This window comes from Heterodontus francisci, chromosome 14 (genome assembly GCF_036365525.1).
Source record: "Heterodontus francisci isolate sHetFra1 chromosome 14, sHetFra1.hap1, whole genome shotgun sequence".
Taxonomy (NCBI): Eukaryota; Metazoa; Chordata; class Chondrichthyes; order Heterodontiformes; family Heterodontidae; genus Heterodontus; species Heterodontus francisci.
In genome coordinates this window covers 15171116-15190942 of record NC_090384.1, presented here as the reverse complement: position 1 = coordinate 15190942, position 19827 = coordinate 15171116, and the positions used below count along the sequence as shown (strand labels likewise).

At 46.4% G+C, this 19827-nt stretch overlaps 1 protein-coding gene across 1 annotated transcript in view; it reads right to left on the bottom strand.

Moving 5' to 3' along the window:
- Nucleotides 1–18002, bottom strand: part of fnbp4 (formin binding protein 4) — a 50201-nt gene extending 32199 nt beyond the window's left edge. The window contains exons 1-4 of the mRNA XM_068045897.1: nt 17535–18002; nt 8165–8260; nt 7648–7778; nt 4269–4491 (exon numbers count right to left, since the gene is read on the bottom strand). Coding sequence (XP_067901998.1) covers nt 4269–4491; nt 7648–7778; nt 8165–8260; nt 17535–17637 — 553 coding nt within the window. The 5' untranslated portion in view covers nt 17638–18002. The remainder of the gene's footprint in view (nt 1–4268; nt 4492–7647; nt 7779–8164; nt 8261–17534) is intronic.
- Between the last annotated feature and the right edge of the window lie 1825 nt (nt 18003–19827).

Sequence of the window (19827 nt, the reverse complement as noted above, 5' to 3'; positions counted from 1 at the left end):
ATTGATTTTCTTGTTATACGCAAATGGGTAAAGAGGGTACAATTGTGAAGTTTGCAGATGATACAAAACTTAGCACCTTCGTAAATCGTGAGGATAGAAACAGACTTCAGGAGGACACAGATTGGTGAAAACATTTAATATAGATAAGTGAGAAGTGATGGACTTTGGGAGGTAGATCATAGCAAGGCAGTATAATCTAAATACTATTCTGGGGCAGGGAGTGCAAATTTACAAATCCTTGAAGGTGACAGGGCAAGTTGATAAGCTGGTTAAGAAAGCGTATGGGATACTAGGGACATTGAATACAAAAGCAAGGCAGTCATGTTAAACCTTTACAAATATTGGTTAGGCCTCATTAGGGACTTCAATTAAGTGTACAGATCGGTGAAGCTGGGATTGTTCTCCTTAAAACAGAAGGTTAAAATAGAGGTATTCAAAAGTAGGAGAGGTTTTGACAGGGCAAGTAGGGAGAAACTGCTTCCTCTGGCAAGTGGGTTGTCACCGAGGTCATAGATTTAAAATAATTAGCAAAAGAACTGGAGGGGAAATGGAGGAGGAAATGTTCCCACCTGGTTGTTCAGATCATAATGCATTGCCTGAAATGGCAGAATCAGATTCCATAGGAACTTTCACAAGGCAAATGGACATGTAAATAAAAGCAAAATACTGCAGATGTTGGAAATCTGAAATAAAGACAAAGTGTTGGAAATACTCAGGTCAGGCAGTATCTATGGAAAGAGAAGCAGAGTTAATGTTTCAGCTCTGTGACCTTTCATCAGAACTGGCAAAGGTTAGAAATGTAATAGGTTTGAAGTACGTGAAGGGAGGCGGGGTGGGGAAGAGAACAAAAGGGAAGATATGTGATAGGGCAGAGGGCAGAAGAGATTAAACAACTATATCACGGGACAAAGGCAAAGGGAGTGTTAACGGCTGTGGTGAAAGACAAAGCATTAGTCCAGAGAGAGTATTAATGGCAGAATAATGAGCAGCTCTGTCCAAAAGTACATGAAAAACCAAGTTTAAGGCAGAGACACAGTCAAAAATAAATAAAAATAAAAAAGGCCAGCCAGGCTTCGAAATTTTTGAACTCAATGTCGAGTCCTGAAGGCCGTAGAGTGCCTAATCGAAAGATGATGTGCTATTCCTCGAGCTTTCGTTGATGTTCACTGGAACACTGCAGCAGGTCAAGGACAAATGTGGGCATGAGAGCAGGGTGGTGTGTTGAAATGGCAAGCAACCAGAAGCTTGGGGTCATGCTTTCAGACTGAGTGGAGGTGTTCCGCAAAGCGATCATCCCAATGTAGAGGCGACTGCATCGTGAGCAGTGAATACAGTATACTAAATTGAAGGAGGTACAAGTAAATTGCTGCTTCACCTGGGAGGAGTGTTTGGGGCCTTGGATGGTGAGGAGAGAGGAGGTAAAAGGGCAGGTGTTACACCTCCTGTGATTGCATGGGAAGGTGCTGTGGGAAGGGGACAAGGTGTTGGGGATAATGGAGGAGTGAACCAAGGTGTCTTAGAGAGAATGATCCCTTTGGAATGCTGACAAGGGAAGGGAGAGGACGATGTGTTTGATGGCGGCATCACGCTGGAGGTGGTGGAAATGGCAGAGGATGATCCTTTGGACGTGGAGGCTGGTGAGGTGGAAAAGTGTGGACAAGGGGAACCCTGTTGCGATTCTGGGAATTGAGGGTAGGGACGGGTTGGAGGGAGGGGTGAGGGCAGAAGCGCGGGAAATAGGTCAGACACCGTTGAGGGCCCAGTCAACCACAGTTTGGGTGGGTGATGGGAGAGATCCTCAGTTAAGGCAAAAGGAAAACCTACCAGAAGCATTGTTTTGGAAGGTTGCATCATAGGAACAGATGTGTCAGAGACAGAGAAACTGGGAGAATGGGATGGCGCCCTTACAGATAACAGGGTGTGAGGAAGTGTAGTCAAGGAAGCCATGGGAGTCAGCCATCTTATAATGAATATTAGTGGACAGCCTATCCCCAGAGATGGAGACAGAGAAGTCGAGGAAGCGAAGGGAAGTGTCGGAGATAGACCATGTAAAGGTGAAAGGTGGAAATTGGAGGCAAAGTTGAAGAAGTTTGCCAGTTCGGGGCGAGAGCAGGAAGCAGCACTGATACAGTCATCAATGTCCTGAAAAAATAGTCAGGGGAGGGGGCCTGAGTAGGACTGGAACAAGGAATGTTCGATAAATCTCACAAAAAGACAGGCATAACTAGGAGCATGCGGGTACCCATAGCAACACCTTTTATTTGAAGGAAGTGGAGGAGAAGCTGTTCAATGTGATAACAAGTTCAGTCAGGCAGAGGAAGGTGGTGGTAGATGGGGACTGGTTAGGCCTCTGTTCAAGGAAGAAGCGGAGAGTCCTCAGGCCGTCCTGGTGGGCGATGGAGGTATAGAGAGAATACATGATATACTTGTCATTTAATCTCTCCGGCCCTCTGCCCCATCACACACCTTCCCTTTGGTTCTCTTCCCCACCATCTCCCTTCACTTGCTTAAAACCTATTACATTTCTAACCTTTGCCAGTTCTGACGAAAGGTCAGAGATGAAACGTTAACTCTGCTTCTCTGTCCACAATTGGACATGTACTTGAAGAGGACTAATTTGCAGGGTTATGGGGGAAAGCTGGTGGGGAGGAATGAAATTGCATAGGCACGTCAGGCAGATTGGCTGGACGATTCTATGATGAACACAGTTACAGCCGATGAGTACAGTATACAGTATTAGATGGCTCCAATGCGTACAGTATACAGCACCAACCCCATGGCTCCAATGTGTACTATATACAGCACCAACCCCATGGCTCCAATGCTCACAGTATACAGCACCAACCCCATGGCTCCAATGCTCACAGTATACAGCACCAAACCCATGGCTCCAATGCATACTGTACACAGCACCAACCCCATGGCTCCAATGCTCACAGTATACAGCACTAACCCCATAGCTCCAATATGTACTGTACACAGCACCAACCCCATGGCTCCAATGCTCACAGTATACAGCACCAACGCTCACAGTATACAGTACCAATCTCATGGCTCCAATGCTCACAGTAAACAGCACCAATCCCATGGCTCCAATGCTCACAGTAAACAGCACCAATCCCATGGCTCCAATGCTCACAGTAAACAGCACCAATCCCATGGCTCCAATGCTCACAGTAAACAGCACCAATCCCATGGCTCCAATGCTCTCAGTATACAGCACCAACCCCATGGCTCCAATGCATACTGTACACAGCACCAACCCCATGGCTCCAATGCATACTGTATACAGCACCAACCCCATGGCTCCAATGCATACTGTACACAGCACCAACCCCATGGCTCCAATGTGTACTATATACAGCACCAACCCCATGGCTCCAATGCTCACAGTATACAGCACCAACCCCATGGCTCCAATGTGTACTATATACAGCACCAATCCCATGGCTCCAATGCTCACAGTAAACAGCACTAACCCCATAGCTCCAATATGTACTGTACACAGCACCAACCCCATGGCTCCAATGCTCACAGTATACAGCACCAACGCTCACAGTATACAGTACCAATCCCATGGCTCCAATGCTCACAGTAAACAGCACCAATCCCATGGCTCCAATGCTCACAGTAAACAGCACCAATCCCATGGCTCCAATGCTCACAGTAAACAGCACCAACCCCATAGCTCCAATATGTACTGTACACAGCACCAACCCCATGGCTCCAATGCTCACAGTATACAGCACCAATCCCATGGCTCCAATGCTCACAGTAAACAGCACCAATCCCATGGCTCCAATGCTCACAGTAAACAGCACCAATCCCATGGCTCCAATGCTCACAGTAAACAGCACCAATCCCATGGCTCCAATGCTCACAGTATACAGCACCAATCCCGTGGCTCCAATGCTCACAGTATACAGCACCAATCCCGTGGCTCCAATGCTCACAGTATACAGCACCAATCCCGTGGCTCCAATGCTCACAGTATACAGCACCAATCCCATGGCTCCAATGCTCACAGTGTACAGCACCAATCCCGTGGCTCCAATGCTCACAGTATACAGCACCAATCCCATGGCTCCAATGCTCACAGTATACAGCACCAATCCCATGGCTCCAATGCTCACAGTGTACAGCACCAATCCCGTGGCTCCAATGCTCACAGTATACAGCACCAATCCCATGCCTCCAATGTGTACAGTATATAATACCAATCACATAGCTCCAATGAGTACTGTATATAGTACCAAACTATCACATACCTCCAGCCAGTGAATACTGTGTATCGTAGTGCCAATCAGTTGCCATGTTACTACCTTCCACCGTGGCATTCACCTCACTGTTGCTGTGGTTGTTTGCAGGTTTCTGAGTATTTGGCTCCGGTTTGGGTTCTGGTCGCGGCGGTGTAGGTGTTGGCACTGGTGACTCAGTGGAAGCAGCCATTGTATCAGAAACAGGCAAGGGTGCTGTAATTGCATCAATCTCCTGCATTTAAAGAAACACAAACATGACACTTGGACTGAGCATAGATTGAGCCCATACATAACCCAGCGCTGCCTTTCAGACTCAATCTCACAAATCTGCACCCAACAACCAGGGTACACACGCCTGTACAGAGAATCCTGGTGTCCTGGCCTGGGATCTGCAGCATAATCCGGCAAGAGTAAGCATACACATTGAGATGATTGGTTTATGCATGGGAAATGCAGCTTGGCTTAGTCCATGTGCAGTTCTGGGCTCGAAGGCTGAGGGTTTGAGTTCCACAGTTGAAGCTGACGTTTCTCAAGTACTGAAAGAACTACAATATTCGCAGAGTAGGTTGGACAACAATCCACCCACACAACAAAAAAAAAGCAAAAGTTAACTGGTTACCCATCTCCTCGCTGTCTGTGGGACAGTGGAAGGTGACAGCCACTTTCACCTACACGCCAGCTTCTGCGCTTCGAAGTAATTCACAGGATATGAAGCGCAGCAAGATGTTTGGGAGATGCGATAAGGCATCATGTAAATTCAAAAACAATTTTGCATAGTATTCCAACTCCACAGGACTGCTGAGGCATGAAAGAAAGACAAATCACAGGTTAAAGGGTCACAAGAACAAAGTGAGAAGTTCAATGCTATGTAAGGGAGTCACTAGCTAGCAACTGAGTGGGAACCTGGATAATTTTTCCTTTCACTGGCAAGGGGGAAATATGGCCTACAAATAAGAAAAAAATGCAATCTGCAGTAATCACTTCTTTTAACCATTCCCTTCCTATGCATTTATCTGCAGGCCATGCTTGTGGCTCCCAAACACATTTTATGAATGAGAGTTAACAGCCAGTTCTCAAATCACACTGTATCATGAAAGAGTGCCCAACGGCCAACCTAGAAGCCAAGTCTATAACAAAAACAAGAAATGCTGGATTCACTCAGCAGGTCTGGCAGCATCTGTGGAAAGAGAAGCAGAGTTAACGTTTCGGGTCAGTGACCCTTCTTCGGAACTGACGGAAGCCAAGTCTAATAGCCCCAAACTGCACATTCAAGAGATATTTGCTGTGCTAAGCAGAGGAGCTGCTTTTCTTTTTCATGCCGTCATGGGGTGTGGGCATCGCTGACTAGGCCAGCATTTATTGCCCATTCCCAATTGCCCTCGAGAAGGTGGTGGTGAGCTGCCTTGTTGAACTGCTGCAGTCCACGTGGTGTAGGTACACCCACAGTGCTGTTAGGAAGGGAGTTCCGGGATTTTAACCCAGCGACAGGGAAGGAACGGCGATATCGTTCCAAGTCAGGATGGTGTGTGACTTGGAGGGGAACTTGCAGGTGATGTTGTTCCCAGGCATCTGCTGTCCTTGTCCTTCGAGTGGTAGAGATCACGGGTTTGGAAGGTGCTGTCGAAGGAGCCTTGGTGAAATGCTGCAGTGCATCTTGTAGATGGTACACACTGCTGCCACCGTTCATCGGTTGTGGAGGGAATGAATGTTTGTGAATGGTGTGCCCATCAAGCGGGCTGCTTTGTCCTGGATGGTGTTGAGCTTCTTGAGTGTTGTTGGAGCTGTACCCATCCAGGCAAGTGGAGAGTATTCCATCACACTCCTGACTTGTGCCTTGCAGATGGTGGACAGGCTTTGGGCGGTCAGGTGAATTACTCAGCGGAGAACTTCGGCTATTTCATGTACCCTAAAGACCACAACAGATGGACCTAGTTCAATGTGCAGATTTACTGAAACTGCTCTGGCGATGTGCCAGGCAACCAGAAAGCACAAATTTACCAGATCAAAAGGAAAGTGATGAATGGGAATCTGAAGTAACAGGAAACACTGGAACATTGAAAGAACACTATATTCCAACCTGGTGTGGGGAGAAATGGGTGACTGATTGAGGACTCCAAGGAAATGCAAACTGTCTCCCCTACCTGCCCACAGCAGTATTCCTTACCTTAATGTGCACAAACTTTCAGAAAAACCATGATAGACACTTCTTTCACATCCAGCCGCAAAACTCTGGCACAAATATAAACCAGCCAGTGGTTTAGCACAGATGCAGCTTTGTTCCAGGTTCAACTGTTACAAGACAATGACCAGATTCCTGTACTGTTTGAGTACAAAAGTAACTGAAGAATCAGACAGTAGGGTGTGCACACAGACATGGTCAAGGGGTTACAACCAACAGTGGCTCATTACCCAGTCCAACAGTCACTTACTATACAGGACATAAAATCTACCTAAATCAGAGACATTCTCCAGAGTTGTGGAGAGAGGAGCCATGAAAAGGATGGGCTGCAAGTAGGGGAGGCTGCATAGCAGGAAGGAGGTACTGAGTAAAGGAGAAGGGCAGCTGTGGGTTGAACTGGTAGGGGAGATGTGGAGAGTACTTGGGGTGAAGGTGGGAGGGAATGGAGACAATAGGGAAGCAGGCAGCACTTGCAGTGAGGGTGGGAATAAGAGAGGAGGGGAGATGCAGGCAGCGTTCGGGGTGGGGGTGAAGAAAGGGGAGACGTATACAGAGGTTGGGGTGGTAATCAAAGAGGAAGACATGAGCATTGCTTGGGGTGGTGGTGGCGGGGGGAAAAAAAGAGTGAAATGGAGAGAGGAATGGGAAACAATAACTTGTATTTATATAGTGCCTTTAATGCAATAGAACTTCCCAAGGTAGATATGGAAATAAGCAGATGTGTGGTTGGAAGCTCATCTTGGGATCAAATACGACACCACGGTTGTGAACATCTGGTTCAAGCTGATAGTTGCCAGGAAGAGGGAGGGAGTTGATAGCTAGGGAATGGAGCGTGGCAGAGTCTCAGTTAGTTTTTTTTGAGGAGAGGGGCGATGTCCGCAGAATTGGAGGATAGGGGGATAGTATCAGAGGCGAGAGAACCATTAATATTAGCTAACATGGGAACCAGAAAGGGAAGATGGGTGAAATGTAGGCTGTGCTCGGGGAAGGGGTGAATGAAGGGAGAAAGGGGAGACGTGGCAGCACTTGGGGTGGGTGGTGGTAATGGGCAGAAGAACGGGGGACGCATGCTGTGCTTGGGGTTGGGGGGGGAAAACGAAGAAAGGAAGGGGAGACATGGGTAGAGCTGGAGTTGGGGGGGGGAACAAAGAGAGGAAGAGGAAGACCTGTGCTGTGCTTGGGGGGAGATAAGGTCAATCTAACCCTCACCGCCATGAAGTTTGCCAACGTGCTGTCGATATCTGCAGACTTGCCGGGGCGTGGCTCTGCCTCTTGCGGCTCAGCGTCAGGACCGTCATCGTCCTCACTGTCTGTGTAAGCTCCGAGTAAACCCAGCCCACCTGCAAAGTCACAATTACACATTAAAACAGCTGTCATCCTGCTCCTCCTCCTGTCACAAGCCACAGCATGAAACCACCATCACTTTACTTAGCAACAACACCCTGTCAACAGCTCACCTCAGTTAGAAGGGATACAAGTTGTGTAGATGGGAATAGAAAGTTGCAAACGGACATTGACAAATTGAGTGAGCGGTCAGAACTGCATAAAGTGGTCGTGTGAGGTCACTCTGGACAAGAAAGACGGGGTATTTTCTAAATGGTGAGTGCTTAAAATTATTTATAGGGTATAGAGAAACAATTTCCTCTGGCAGAGGAATCCAGAAAAATGGGGTACAATCTTAAAATTAGAGCTCTGCAGTTCAGGAGTGAAACCAGGAAGTAGTTACCTGTGGTCCGGACTGCAGATTCCTTTGCTGTCCCATTGTTTGTACTGTTCGAATTCGTATTAACTAATAATTGATCGGATGCATCCTCTTGCTCATCTGCAAAGAAGGGAGGGCATTACAATCTGAATGAGGTGGTAGTCTGTATTATAAATAGCTACAGGGGAGTCATAGCACCATAATTGAGAAATAAAATATCCATAGAATACATGATAAGTAAATCTGTCTGCTTATCGCTCCCAACTGTTATGACCCAGAATCCCCACATGGAGCTCAGTGTCCAGACGCTTGCGTGAAGTGGGGGAGAATCAGACAATCAGTCAACCACAATCAAAAGGACAGAGACTGGAGATAGAGCAGCTTTTCACAAACACTTAAGGCAGGCAAAGAATGGTAAACCATGGGGTCAGAGATTGGGTCAGCAAGGAGAGAATTAGCTATGGGGGGGGGGGGCGGAAATGGCAGGTAGGTTCATTGGCAAACCAAAAGCTGCACCCAGAGCCTTCCTCTGAAACTCGGATTATTTGCCCAAGATGCAGATAGACCATGTCTATTTATTTTGATCATGTCGCAGAAACCATTTCAGACTTGCTCACACTGCAGCTAAAATATTGAATATTAGCACAAGCACTCAAACACGGGGCAGAGAGCAACTGTACGTAAAGAAAATACAATAGAAACAAAAACTGTCAGCAATAAGTGATTGCAACTACCAATCCCACCAGGGTTCAGTCTCAGCTAGGTCCACGAGAGCTGTCAAATAGACAGGAATGGCTTGAGAGTTACACAGCTCAGGAATCAAAGGGAAAGAGTAACCCACAAAGCTCTCCTGAATACAAAGACCAGGTTTGGGTTTCTCAGCTGTCAGCAGTCCAGCACCCTTGAGCGAATGGTGGGGAATCCATCAATCAAATAACACTGCAAGAACACTTCCCCCTGCACCATCAGTACATGGCTGTGCAGGAACAGAAGGCTGTTTCAACAAACACAACCATCATCCACTTCTGCAGGAGAACAAAGCTGGGAGCACAAATTAAAAATCAATTTACAACAGGAAGCACCAGAACACACACTATGGGATCTGACTAATACAGGGTGGTATTAAACCAGTGAAAACTCACCATATACATGCATTTTACATTGAGGAATGGGTACAAAGGAGTGTGTTACAGGCTTGAAACTAATCAAGGGTTTCGGGTGGTGTACATTTAGATCATACTTGGGACCAGCAATGCTCCCTCTAAGCTGCACGGCTGCGCAATCAAGGAGGTACTGTGCAGGCCACTCACCATGTGTGCATGGCTGCACAAATAAATTTGCTGTGGATAGACTGTGGGGTTGAAGTTAGCTCACGGTGGATAGGCTGTGAGGCTGAAGTTAGCTGGGGGTTAAATGTGGCACCAAAGGCATGAATGGCCTGGTTCAGGCCAAGAGTCTGGTGATGGAATGGGACAAGGGAGTGGCTTTGGGCTTTCCAGTGAACAGCTGGAAGCTTTAACTCAGCCAGGAACTGATAGTGGATGGGCAGTCTGATAGCAAAGAGGCAGTTGAGAAAACTGGTGGGGTGGAGGGAGAGCGAGCGCGATAAGACAATGCAAGCGCACTTATGTGCGCTTGGTATCATCTAACCTCTATGCCTGAAAAATGACATCACCAAGGTGCAGCATGTACATAGAGGAAGTGGTTGAGGACAGAATCCAGGGGCAAAGATGTGAGGACAGAAGCAACAGCTGCTGGTGGAAATTCATTGGCCGTGTTTGGACCTGTATGGCTAGGAGAACACTTAGAAAATCAAATGGAATAAAAACAAGAAATGCTGGAAATACTCAGTAGGTCTGGCAGCATCTGTGGAGAGAAGCAGAGTTAACGTTTCAGGTCAGTGACCCTTCATCAGAACGCAAGGCACCCTCACTGATTTATGCAATGATCGTTACTGGAGTTGGTTGATGGAAAGTTGTAGGAGCAGACAGTGGGATAATGTACCATGGTCAGTCACAAATCAAAACCTTAAAACAATTCAGAATATACAACGGAACAGCTCATTAACCTGCCAATTTCAGTAACGCTCATTGCATAAATAGCAAGGGTGCCCTGCGTCAGTAAGCAATACATCCACATTGAAGGACTAGACTTGGATACCATCACTACTGGTTGAAAGTCTCCATCGTTTACCAGGAAACCAGTCCCTGCACAACATATGAGTAGCGCACTGCTCACGCATCACTGTGATACTACTGAACAATGTCTTGATGTTTTCCGCTGGAAGGATCACACTGATTCCTTCTGGTACGAACATACAAATTAGGAGGAGTAGGCCACTCGGCCCTTTGAGCCTGCTCCACTGTTCAATAAGCTCATGGCTGAACTGATTACTCCACATTTCCACCTACGCCCGATAACCTTCCACCCTCTTGCTGATCAAGAATTTATCTACCTTTGCCTTAAAAATATTCAAAGACTCTGCTCCCACTGTCTTTTGAGGAAGAGAGCTCCAATGACTCACGACCTTCAGACAAAAATTTTCTCGCCTGTGTCTTAAATGGGTGACCCTTTATTTTTAAACAGTGACCCCTAGTTCTGGATTCTCCCATAAGGGGAAACATTCTTTCCACATCCATCCTGTCAAGACCCCTCAGGATCTTATATGTTTCAATCAAGTCACCTCTTACTCTTCTAAATTCCAACGGATACAAGCCTAGCCTGTCCAATCTTTCCTCGTAAGACAGCCCGTCCATTCCAGGTATTAGTCTAGTAAACCTTCTCTGTACTGCCTCCAATGCATTTACATCCTTCCTTAAATAAGGAGACCAGTACTGTACAGATGTGGTCACACCAAAAGTGCAAAGAACAGTACAGCACAGGAACAGGCCATTCAGCCCTCCAAGCCTTCACCGATCTTGATGCTTGCCGAAACTAACACCTTCTGCACTTCCGGGGCCTAGATCCCTCTATTCCCTTCCTATTCATATATTTGTCAAGATGTCTCTTAAACGTCACTATCGTATCTGCTTCCACCACCTCCCCTGGCAGCAAGTTCCAGGCACTCACCACCCTCTGTGTAAAAAAACTTGCCTCGCACATCCCCTCTAAACTTTGCCCCTCGCACCTCAAACCTACGTCCCCTAGTAACTGACTCTTCCACCCTGGGAAAAAGCTTCTGACTATCCACTCTGTCCATGCCGCTCATAACTTTGTAAACCTCTATCATGTTGCCCCTCCACCTCCGTCGTTCCAGTGAAAACAATCCTAGTTTTTCCAACCTCTCCTCATAGCTAATGCCCTCCAGACCAGGCAACATCCTGGTAAACCTCCTCTGTACCCTCTCCAAAGCCTCCACGTCCTTCTGGTAGTGTGGCGACCAGAATTGCACGCAATATTCTAAGTGTGGCCTAACTAAGGTTCTGTACAGCTGCAACATGACTTGCCAATTTTTATACTCTATGCCCCGACCGATGAAGGCAAGCATGCCGTATGCCTTCTTGACTACCTTATCCACCTGCGTTGCCACTTTCAGTGACCTGTGGACCTGTACGCCCAGATCTCTCTGCCTGTCAATACTCCTAAGGGTTCTGCCATTTACTGTATACCTCCCACCTGCATTAGACCTTCCAAAATGCATTACCTCATATTTGTCTGATTAAACTCCATCTGCCATTTCTCCGCCCAAGTCTCCAACCGATCTATATCCTGCTGTATCCACTGACAATCCTCATCATTATCCGCAACTCCACCAACCTTTGTGTCGCCCGCAAACTTACTAATCAGACCAGCTACATTTTCCTCCAAATCATTTATATATACTACAAACAGCAAAGGTCCCAGCACTGATCCCTGCGGAACACCACTAGTCGCATCCCTCCATTCAGAAAAACACCTATCCACTGTTACCCTGTGTCTTCTGTGACTGAGCCAGTTCTGTATCCATCTTGCCAGCTCACCTCTGATCCTGTGTGACTTCACCTTTTGCACCAGTCTGCCATGCTGGACCTTGTCAAAGGCTTTACTAAAGTCCATATCGACAACATCCACCGCCCTTCCCTCATCAATCATCTTCGTCACTTCCTCAAAAAACTCAATCAAATTAGTAAGACACGACCTCCCCTTCACAAAACCATGCTGTCCCTCGCTAATAAGTTTGTTTGTTTCCAAATGGGAGTAAATCCTGTCCTGAAGAATCCTCTCTAATAGTTTCCCTACCACTGACGTAAGGCTCACCGGCCTATAATTTCCTGGATTATTCTTATCACCCTTCTTAAACAAAGGAACAACATTGGCTATTCCCCAGTCCTCTGGGACCTCACCTGTAGCCAATGAGGATGCAAAGATTTCTGTCAAGGCCCCAGCAATTTCTTCCCTTGCCTCCCTCAGTATTCTAGGGTAGATCCCATCAGGCCCTGGGGACTTATCTACCTTAATGCTTTGCAAGACACCCAACACCTCCTCCTTTTTGATAATGAGATGACTGAGACTATCTACACTCCCTTCCCTAGGCTCATCATCCACCAAGTCCTTCTCTTTGGTGAATACTGATGCAAAGTACTCATTTAGCACCTCACCCATTTCCTCAGGCTTCACGCATAGATTCCCATCTCTGTCCTTGAGTGGACCAACCCTTTCCCTAGTTACCCTCTTGCTCTTTATATATGTATAAAAAGCCTTGGGATTTTCCTTAATCCACTGCCCTGTATAGCTGAAACATAACCTCCCTACTTTTGTATTCAATTCCCCTCGCGATAAACGATAACATTCTAGTAGCTTTCCTAATTACATGCTGTACCTGAATACTAACCTTTTGTGATTCATGCACTAGGACACCCAGATCCCTCTGCAATCTCTCACCATTTAGATAATATGCTTCTTTTTTATTCTCTCTGCCAAAATGGACAATTTCCCACTTTCCCACATTATACTCCATTTGCCAGGTCTTTGCCCACTCTCTTAACCTATCTCTATCCCTTTGTAGCCCCCTTATGTCCTCTTCACAAGTTACTTTCCTACCTATCTTTGTGTCACCAGCAAATTTAGTAACCATACCTTTGGTCCCTTCATCCAAGTCATTTATATAAATTGTAAAAAGTTGAGGCCGCAGCACAGATCCCTGTGGCATACCACTCGTTACATCTTACCGACCAGAAAATGACCCATTTATGCTACTCTATGTTTTCTGTTAGCTACAAATCTTTTATCAATGCTAATATGTTACCCCCTACACCATGAGTTTTTATTTTTTGCAATAACCTTTGATGTGGCACCTTATCAAATGCCTTCTGGAAATCTAAGTACAATACATCCACCAGTTCCCCTTTATCCACAGCACATGCAACTCCCTCAAAGAACTCCAATAAATTGGTTAAACATGATTTTCCTTTCACAAAACCACGTAGACTCTGCCTAATTACCTTGAATTTTTTTAAATGCCCTGCTATAATATCTTTAACAGCTAACATTTTCCCTAAGACAGATGTTAAGCTAACTGGCCTGTAGTTTCCTGCTTTCTGTCTCCCTCCCTTTTTGAATAAATACCCAGTATAAATCTAGACCCCAGCCAGAGATTTTCTCCTTCACTGTAGACAATTTCAGAAAAGTTTTATTAAAGTGTATAGAATAAAAGTAACAATGCTGACACTTCACTGCAATACTGAGTGAGTGCTGCCTCGTCAGAAGTACTTTTTTTTTGGATAAGATGTCAAATTGAGGCGCTCTCAGGTGGACCCATGGTACTACTTTGAAGAGTTCTCCCTGGTGTTCAGGCCAATATTACCCTGCAACCTTGCTGTGCAGAAATTAGCTGTCATGGTCCCTACATTACAACAGTGATTATGCTACAAAAGCATTTCGCTGGCTGTACGTCATGTTAGGATATCCTGAGGGTTGAAAGACACTAAACAATTGCATGCTCTTTCCTTCAACATCAAACATTGCCCAAGAAATCATCTGAAAACTTCCCTGCTAGTCTCACACACCAGTGGTAAACCAAAGCTCATGCATCATCTTTTCTGAAAGCTGAGAGTACATTACAAGGAGGTTTAAATGGCAGTCCATGACACAGATTTATTCAATTACAGCAGAGAAGGATAGGAGACCTATCAGAAGTATTCAAATTTGAGGGGGTCTTCATGGAACAGGTAGGGAAAAACTGTTTCCTCCGGAAAGGAAGCGAGTAACTTTAAATAATTGGCAAAAGTAGCCAAGGGGAAATAAGAATTTTTTCCACAGAGGGTTGTTAAAATCTGGAATGGATAACCTGAAACGAGTGAGGAATCACGTTCCATAGGAAATTTCTGAAGACAAATGGACATGTAGAGGACTAATTTGCATTGTTATGGGGGAAAATGCTGGTGGGTGGAACAAAATGGGTCTAGATCTTTCAAAGATCTAGCACAGGCTGGATGGTCATCATCTGGGCTGTTAGATTCTATGATTTATCTGAAATTGTGAGCATAGATGGCATCAGGGATTGAGGAGCCATTTAAAACACTCAACTGGAGTTTGGACACAGTTGTGTTCACACAGTTGTATTGACTGGATGTCAGTACGCTAACATGAGGATAGATAGTCTCAATCATTTTACATAAATAAACAGCATAAAAGTAGCTGCAGTTCAGCAATGGGATTACATTAACGCAGTGAGGGGAAGTCTTCTGGGATTGGAGGTATTGGTAAGGCTGTTTCAGGAATGTGTGATAGGACAGTTTCGAGGACCATTGACATCAAACCACATTAGGAGATATTAGAGCAGATAACTAAAAGCTTGGTTAAAGCAGCAGCTCCTGGTCAAATACATAGCTTTTAAACAGTGCCGTAAAGGAGAAAAGAGGTAGCGATGTTCAGGGAGGGAATTCCAAAGCTTAGGGCCCACACAGTTTGCAGATGCGCTCCTATAATTCTGGCCTCTTGCACAGAGATCTTGAGGAGGCTACAGAGAGAAGAAGCAACATGGTCATGGGGGAACTTAGAAACAAGGATGGGAATTTGAAAATTGAGACATTGCAAAATGGGAGCCAATGTAGGTCAGCATGCACAGGGGTGATGGGTGAACAGGACTTGGGCAGTAGAGTTTTGTATGAGCTCAGGTTTACATTGAGTGGAAGATGAAAGGCTGGCCAGGAGTGCATTGGAATAGTCAAACCTCAAGGTAACAAAGGCATGGATGACGTTTTCTGTAGCAGATGAACTGAAGCAGGGGCACAGATAGGTATAGTCATCATGGAGGTGGTAGGTGGCATTGGTGATGGAGCAGATATGTAGTTAGAAATCTCACTGCAGTGTCAAACACATCTTCAAGGTCATGAATGGTCTGGTTCAGGCTCAGATAGCTGCCAGGGAGAGGGATGGAGTCAGGAGCTAGGGAACAGAGTCTGTGAAGACAATGGCTTTGGTATTCCCAATCTTTAGTTTGAGGAAATTCCTGCTAACCAGACAAACTGTGTGCCATCAGCGTATATAAGGAACCTGAATTCTTTTAAATGATGTCACCAAGGGTCAGCATGTAGATGAGAAACAAAAGGGGGCCAAGGACAGATCTTTGGAGACACCAGAGGTAACTGCGTGGGAACGGGAAGAGAAGCTATTGCAGATCACTCTGAAAGAATAGATAGTTAAGAATGGAACGAGACAAGTGCAGTCCCACCCAGCTGGATGATGGAAGGAGGAGGTCAACAGTGTCAAAGTTGGCAGACAGGTCAAGAATGATAAGGAGAGCTAACTTAGAAGGATCAGTGTCACAAAAGATGTTATGTGACTTTGATAAGAGCGGTTTCAATGCTGTGTACTGCATCTAATCTTGGCCGTATTTACCCTGGATCTAACCCATGCTGTACCTGTCCTGGGAGTATTTGATGTGACAGCTAACAGGCTTGTGAGCAAAGTTATAGCTCGTGGAATAAAAGGGACAGTAGCAACATGGATACGAAATTGGTTGAGTGACACGAAACAGACTAGTGGTTAATGGAAGGTTCGGTATGGAGTTCCCCAGGTGTCAATGTTGGGACCGTTGCTCTTCCTGATACATATTAATGACTTAGATCTTGGTGTAGAGGACACAATTTCAAACTTTGTGGATGATAAAAAAACGGGAACAATTGTGAACTGAGGAGGACAGTGTAGAACTTCAAAAGGACATAGACAAGTTGGTGGAATTGGCAAACAAGTGGCAGATGAAGTTCAATGCGGAGAAAGATGAAGTGATTCATTTTGGTAGGAAGACCATGGAGAGACAATATAAAAGAGGTGCAGGAGCAGAGGGACCTGGGTGTATATGTGCATAAGGCATTGAAGGCGCAGGACAGGTTGCAGTTAATAAATCATACAGTATCCTAGGCTGTATTAATAGGGGCATAGAGTACAAGTGGAAGGAGGTTATGTTGAACTTACACAAGACACTAATGCAGCCTCAGCTGGAGAATTATGTCCAGTTCTGGGCGCCGCACTAAAAGATGTGAGGGCATTGGAGAGAGTGCAGAAAAGATTCACAAGAATGATTACATATATAAGGAACTTCAGTTATGAAGACAGATTGGAGAAGTTGGACTGTTTTCCTTGAAGAGAAGGCCGAGAGGAGATTTGATACAAGGTATTCAAAATCATGAGAGGACTGGACAGAGTGGATAGGGAAAGACTGTTCCCACTCGTGAAAGGATCAAGAACGAGAGGGCACAGATTTAAAGTAATTGGCAAAAGCAAAAGTGACATGAGGAAAAACTTTTTCATGCAGTGAGTGTTTAGGATCTGAAATGCACTGCCAGAGAGCGTGGTGGATTTCGGCTCAATCGAGGCATTGAAAAGGGAATTAGACTGTTATCTAAAAAGGAAGAATGTGCAGGGTTATGGGGAGAAGGTGGGGGAATGGCAGTTTGTGAATTGCTCATTCGGAGAACCAGTAAGACACATCAGGCCAAAAGGCCACCTTCTGTACTGTAACAATCCCGTGATGCTGCGTAGAAGCTTCGCTATCTAATTAAAGCAACCACCCATGAAGAGGGAAATGAGGGGTCCTGGGGGAGGACAGGTGGGAGCTTTTAGATTGAGATTAATAAGATGGTGTCAGTTATGGGCATCAAGGGATATTGGAGTAAAGGCGGGGTTGAGATGCAGTTCAGCCATGTTCTAACTGAATGGCGAAACAGGATGGAGGAGATGAACTGCCTCACTCCAGTTACTCTGCCTATAAATGCTCTTTCCCGTTGCTGGACCTGGTACTCCTGCTCTGGCCGGGGACGCTGCCCGCTCCATCCCCTGGATGTACTTCACAATCTCCTTAGGGCCGTGAGAGACCCCAGATCCAGGAGGCTCGCAACCCGGCCTCGACTTCCCGGGAAACACCCATATGCCCGAACTACTCCCTCTCTGGCCCAGCCCGGCCTCTCCAACTCACCCTCGGAGCCCGAGCCGCGTTCCTCCTTCTTGTGGCCGGGCTCCAGCTGCAGGATGGGCCGCCGCCGGCTCTGTTGTAAATTAATCCGCGTCTTCTTCCCCATCGGACCGGCCTCCGGGCTAGGCCGCCGTTCGCTCTCCCGCCTGGGATCAGGCGGCCGCCGCCGTTCGCTCTCCCGTCTAGGACCAGGCCACCGCCGCTCGTTCTCCAGGTTCCGCCTGGGACCAGGCCGCTGACTCTCCCGCCTATGACCAGGCCGCCGCTCGCTCTCCGGGCTCCCGCCTGGGACCAGGCCGACGCCGCTCGCTCTCCTGGATCCCTCCTGGGACCACGCCGCCCCTCGCTCTCCGGGCTCCGCCTGGGACCAGGCCGCTGACTCTCCCGCCTATGACCAGGCCACCGCCATCACCCGCTCGCTGGGTTTCTACCACCAAGTCCAACTGGAGCAGATTGCGTCGTGACGTCAGTGCGTAAAGGATTTAAATAGAAATGACATCATGGCGTTCCGGTTCGAGCTGCGCGTGCTGGCTTGCGTCAGTGCGTCCTACGTGAAGCCCTTGTAGAAAAGGTGAGAAACCCCGTCATTCTCAGTTGTGAGTCATTTTCCTCCAGGCCAAAGAAGATGGCTGATGAATTGCACAGATACTTTGCATTGGTCTTCACTATTGAGGATACAAGTAACATCCCAGCATTAGCTGTAAGTCAGCAAATGGAAGGGAAGAAGGAATTCAAGAAAATTACTATCACGAGGGCAGTGGGACTGAACAAATTGTTGGAGCTGCGGGCTGACAAGTTCCTGTGGTCCTGATGGGTAGTAAAAGAAATGACTAGTAAGATGTGTTAGTTTTAATTTTCCAAAATTCCCTAGATTCGGGGAAGGTTCCTTTAGATTGGAAAATAGTGAATGTAACTCCTTTATTCAAAAAGGGAGGGAGACAGAAAGAAGGAAACTACAGACTAAAGGCCTGCTCAGGTCAGGGAAAAAAAACCCGACAACCACATCGGACCTGAGCCTGACCCTGACCCGGCCCGAGTCCTTCCATTTTTTTCCCGCACCCGAACCGACCTGACCACCAGAATGTTCACTTTACCTACCTTCCGATTCCGAATCCGTTTCTCACTTTTTCAGTTTGTGCAGATAAGCAACAAAAACTGTAATTGGACTTGAAAGGTTGTTTAAAAAGATCAAGATTAGAACCACAAAGTCAGTGATTGTTTGGTCACAAGTTAAACAGAAACCCATGCCAGACAGGTTGTGCCACACTGTGCCAGCATCTGTATTGCTTAAAATAAACACAGCAATTGCCCAAAGGCTCAGAAAATATCAATATACATTACCTAGACTCTTGCTTTACAGGTTGAAATACTTGCTGCCAGTGAGCAGCTGAGATGCAGAGACCAGGAAGCAGTATGTGTGTAGACTAGAGTCCTGACAGTGATCATGTTATATTTTTTATATAAATACTTTATATTTTATAATAATCACTCAGGACCTTCCTGAGTGCCTACTCCTGCTCTTAATTTGTATGTTCATGTGGACAATATCCAGGCTTGGGCTGACAAGTGGCTTGTAACATTCATGCCTCACAAATGTCAGGCAATGACCATCTCCAACAAGAGAAATCTAACCATCTCCCTTGATGTTCAATGGCATTACGATTGCTGAATCCCCCATTATCAACATCCTGGGGTTTACCATTAACCAGAAATTGAACTGGAGTAGCCATATAAACACTGTGGCTACAAGAGAAGGTCAGAGGCTAGGAATCTTGCGACAAGTAACTCACCTCTTGACTCCCCATAGCCTATGCACCATCTACAAGGCACAAGTCGGGAGTGTGATGGAGTACTCTCCACTTGCCTGGATGGGTGCAGCTCCAATAACATTTGAGAAGCGTGACACCATCCATGACAAAGCAGCCCGCTTATTGGCACCCCATCCACAAACATTCACTCCCTCCACCACCGACGCACAGTGGCAGCAGTGTGTACCATCTACAAGATGCAATGCGCCAAGGCTGCTTAGACAGCACCTTCCAAACCTGCAACTTCTACCACCTAGAAGGACAAGAGCTGCAGATGCATGGGAACACCACTACCTGCAAGTTCCTCTCCAAGTCACACACCATCCTGACTTGGAACTATATCACCGTTCCTTCACTGTCACTGGGTCAAAATCCCAGAACTCCCTTCCTAACAGCACTGTGGGTCTACCTACCTCACATGACTGCAGTGGTTCAAGAAGGCAGCTCTCCACCACCTTCTCAAGGGCAATTAGGGATGGGCAATAAAT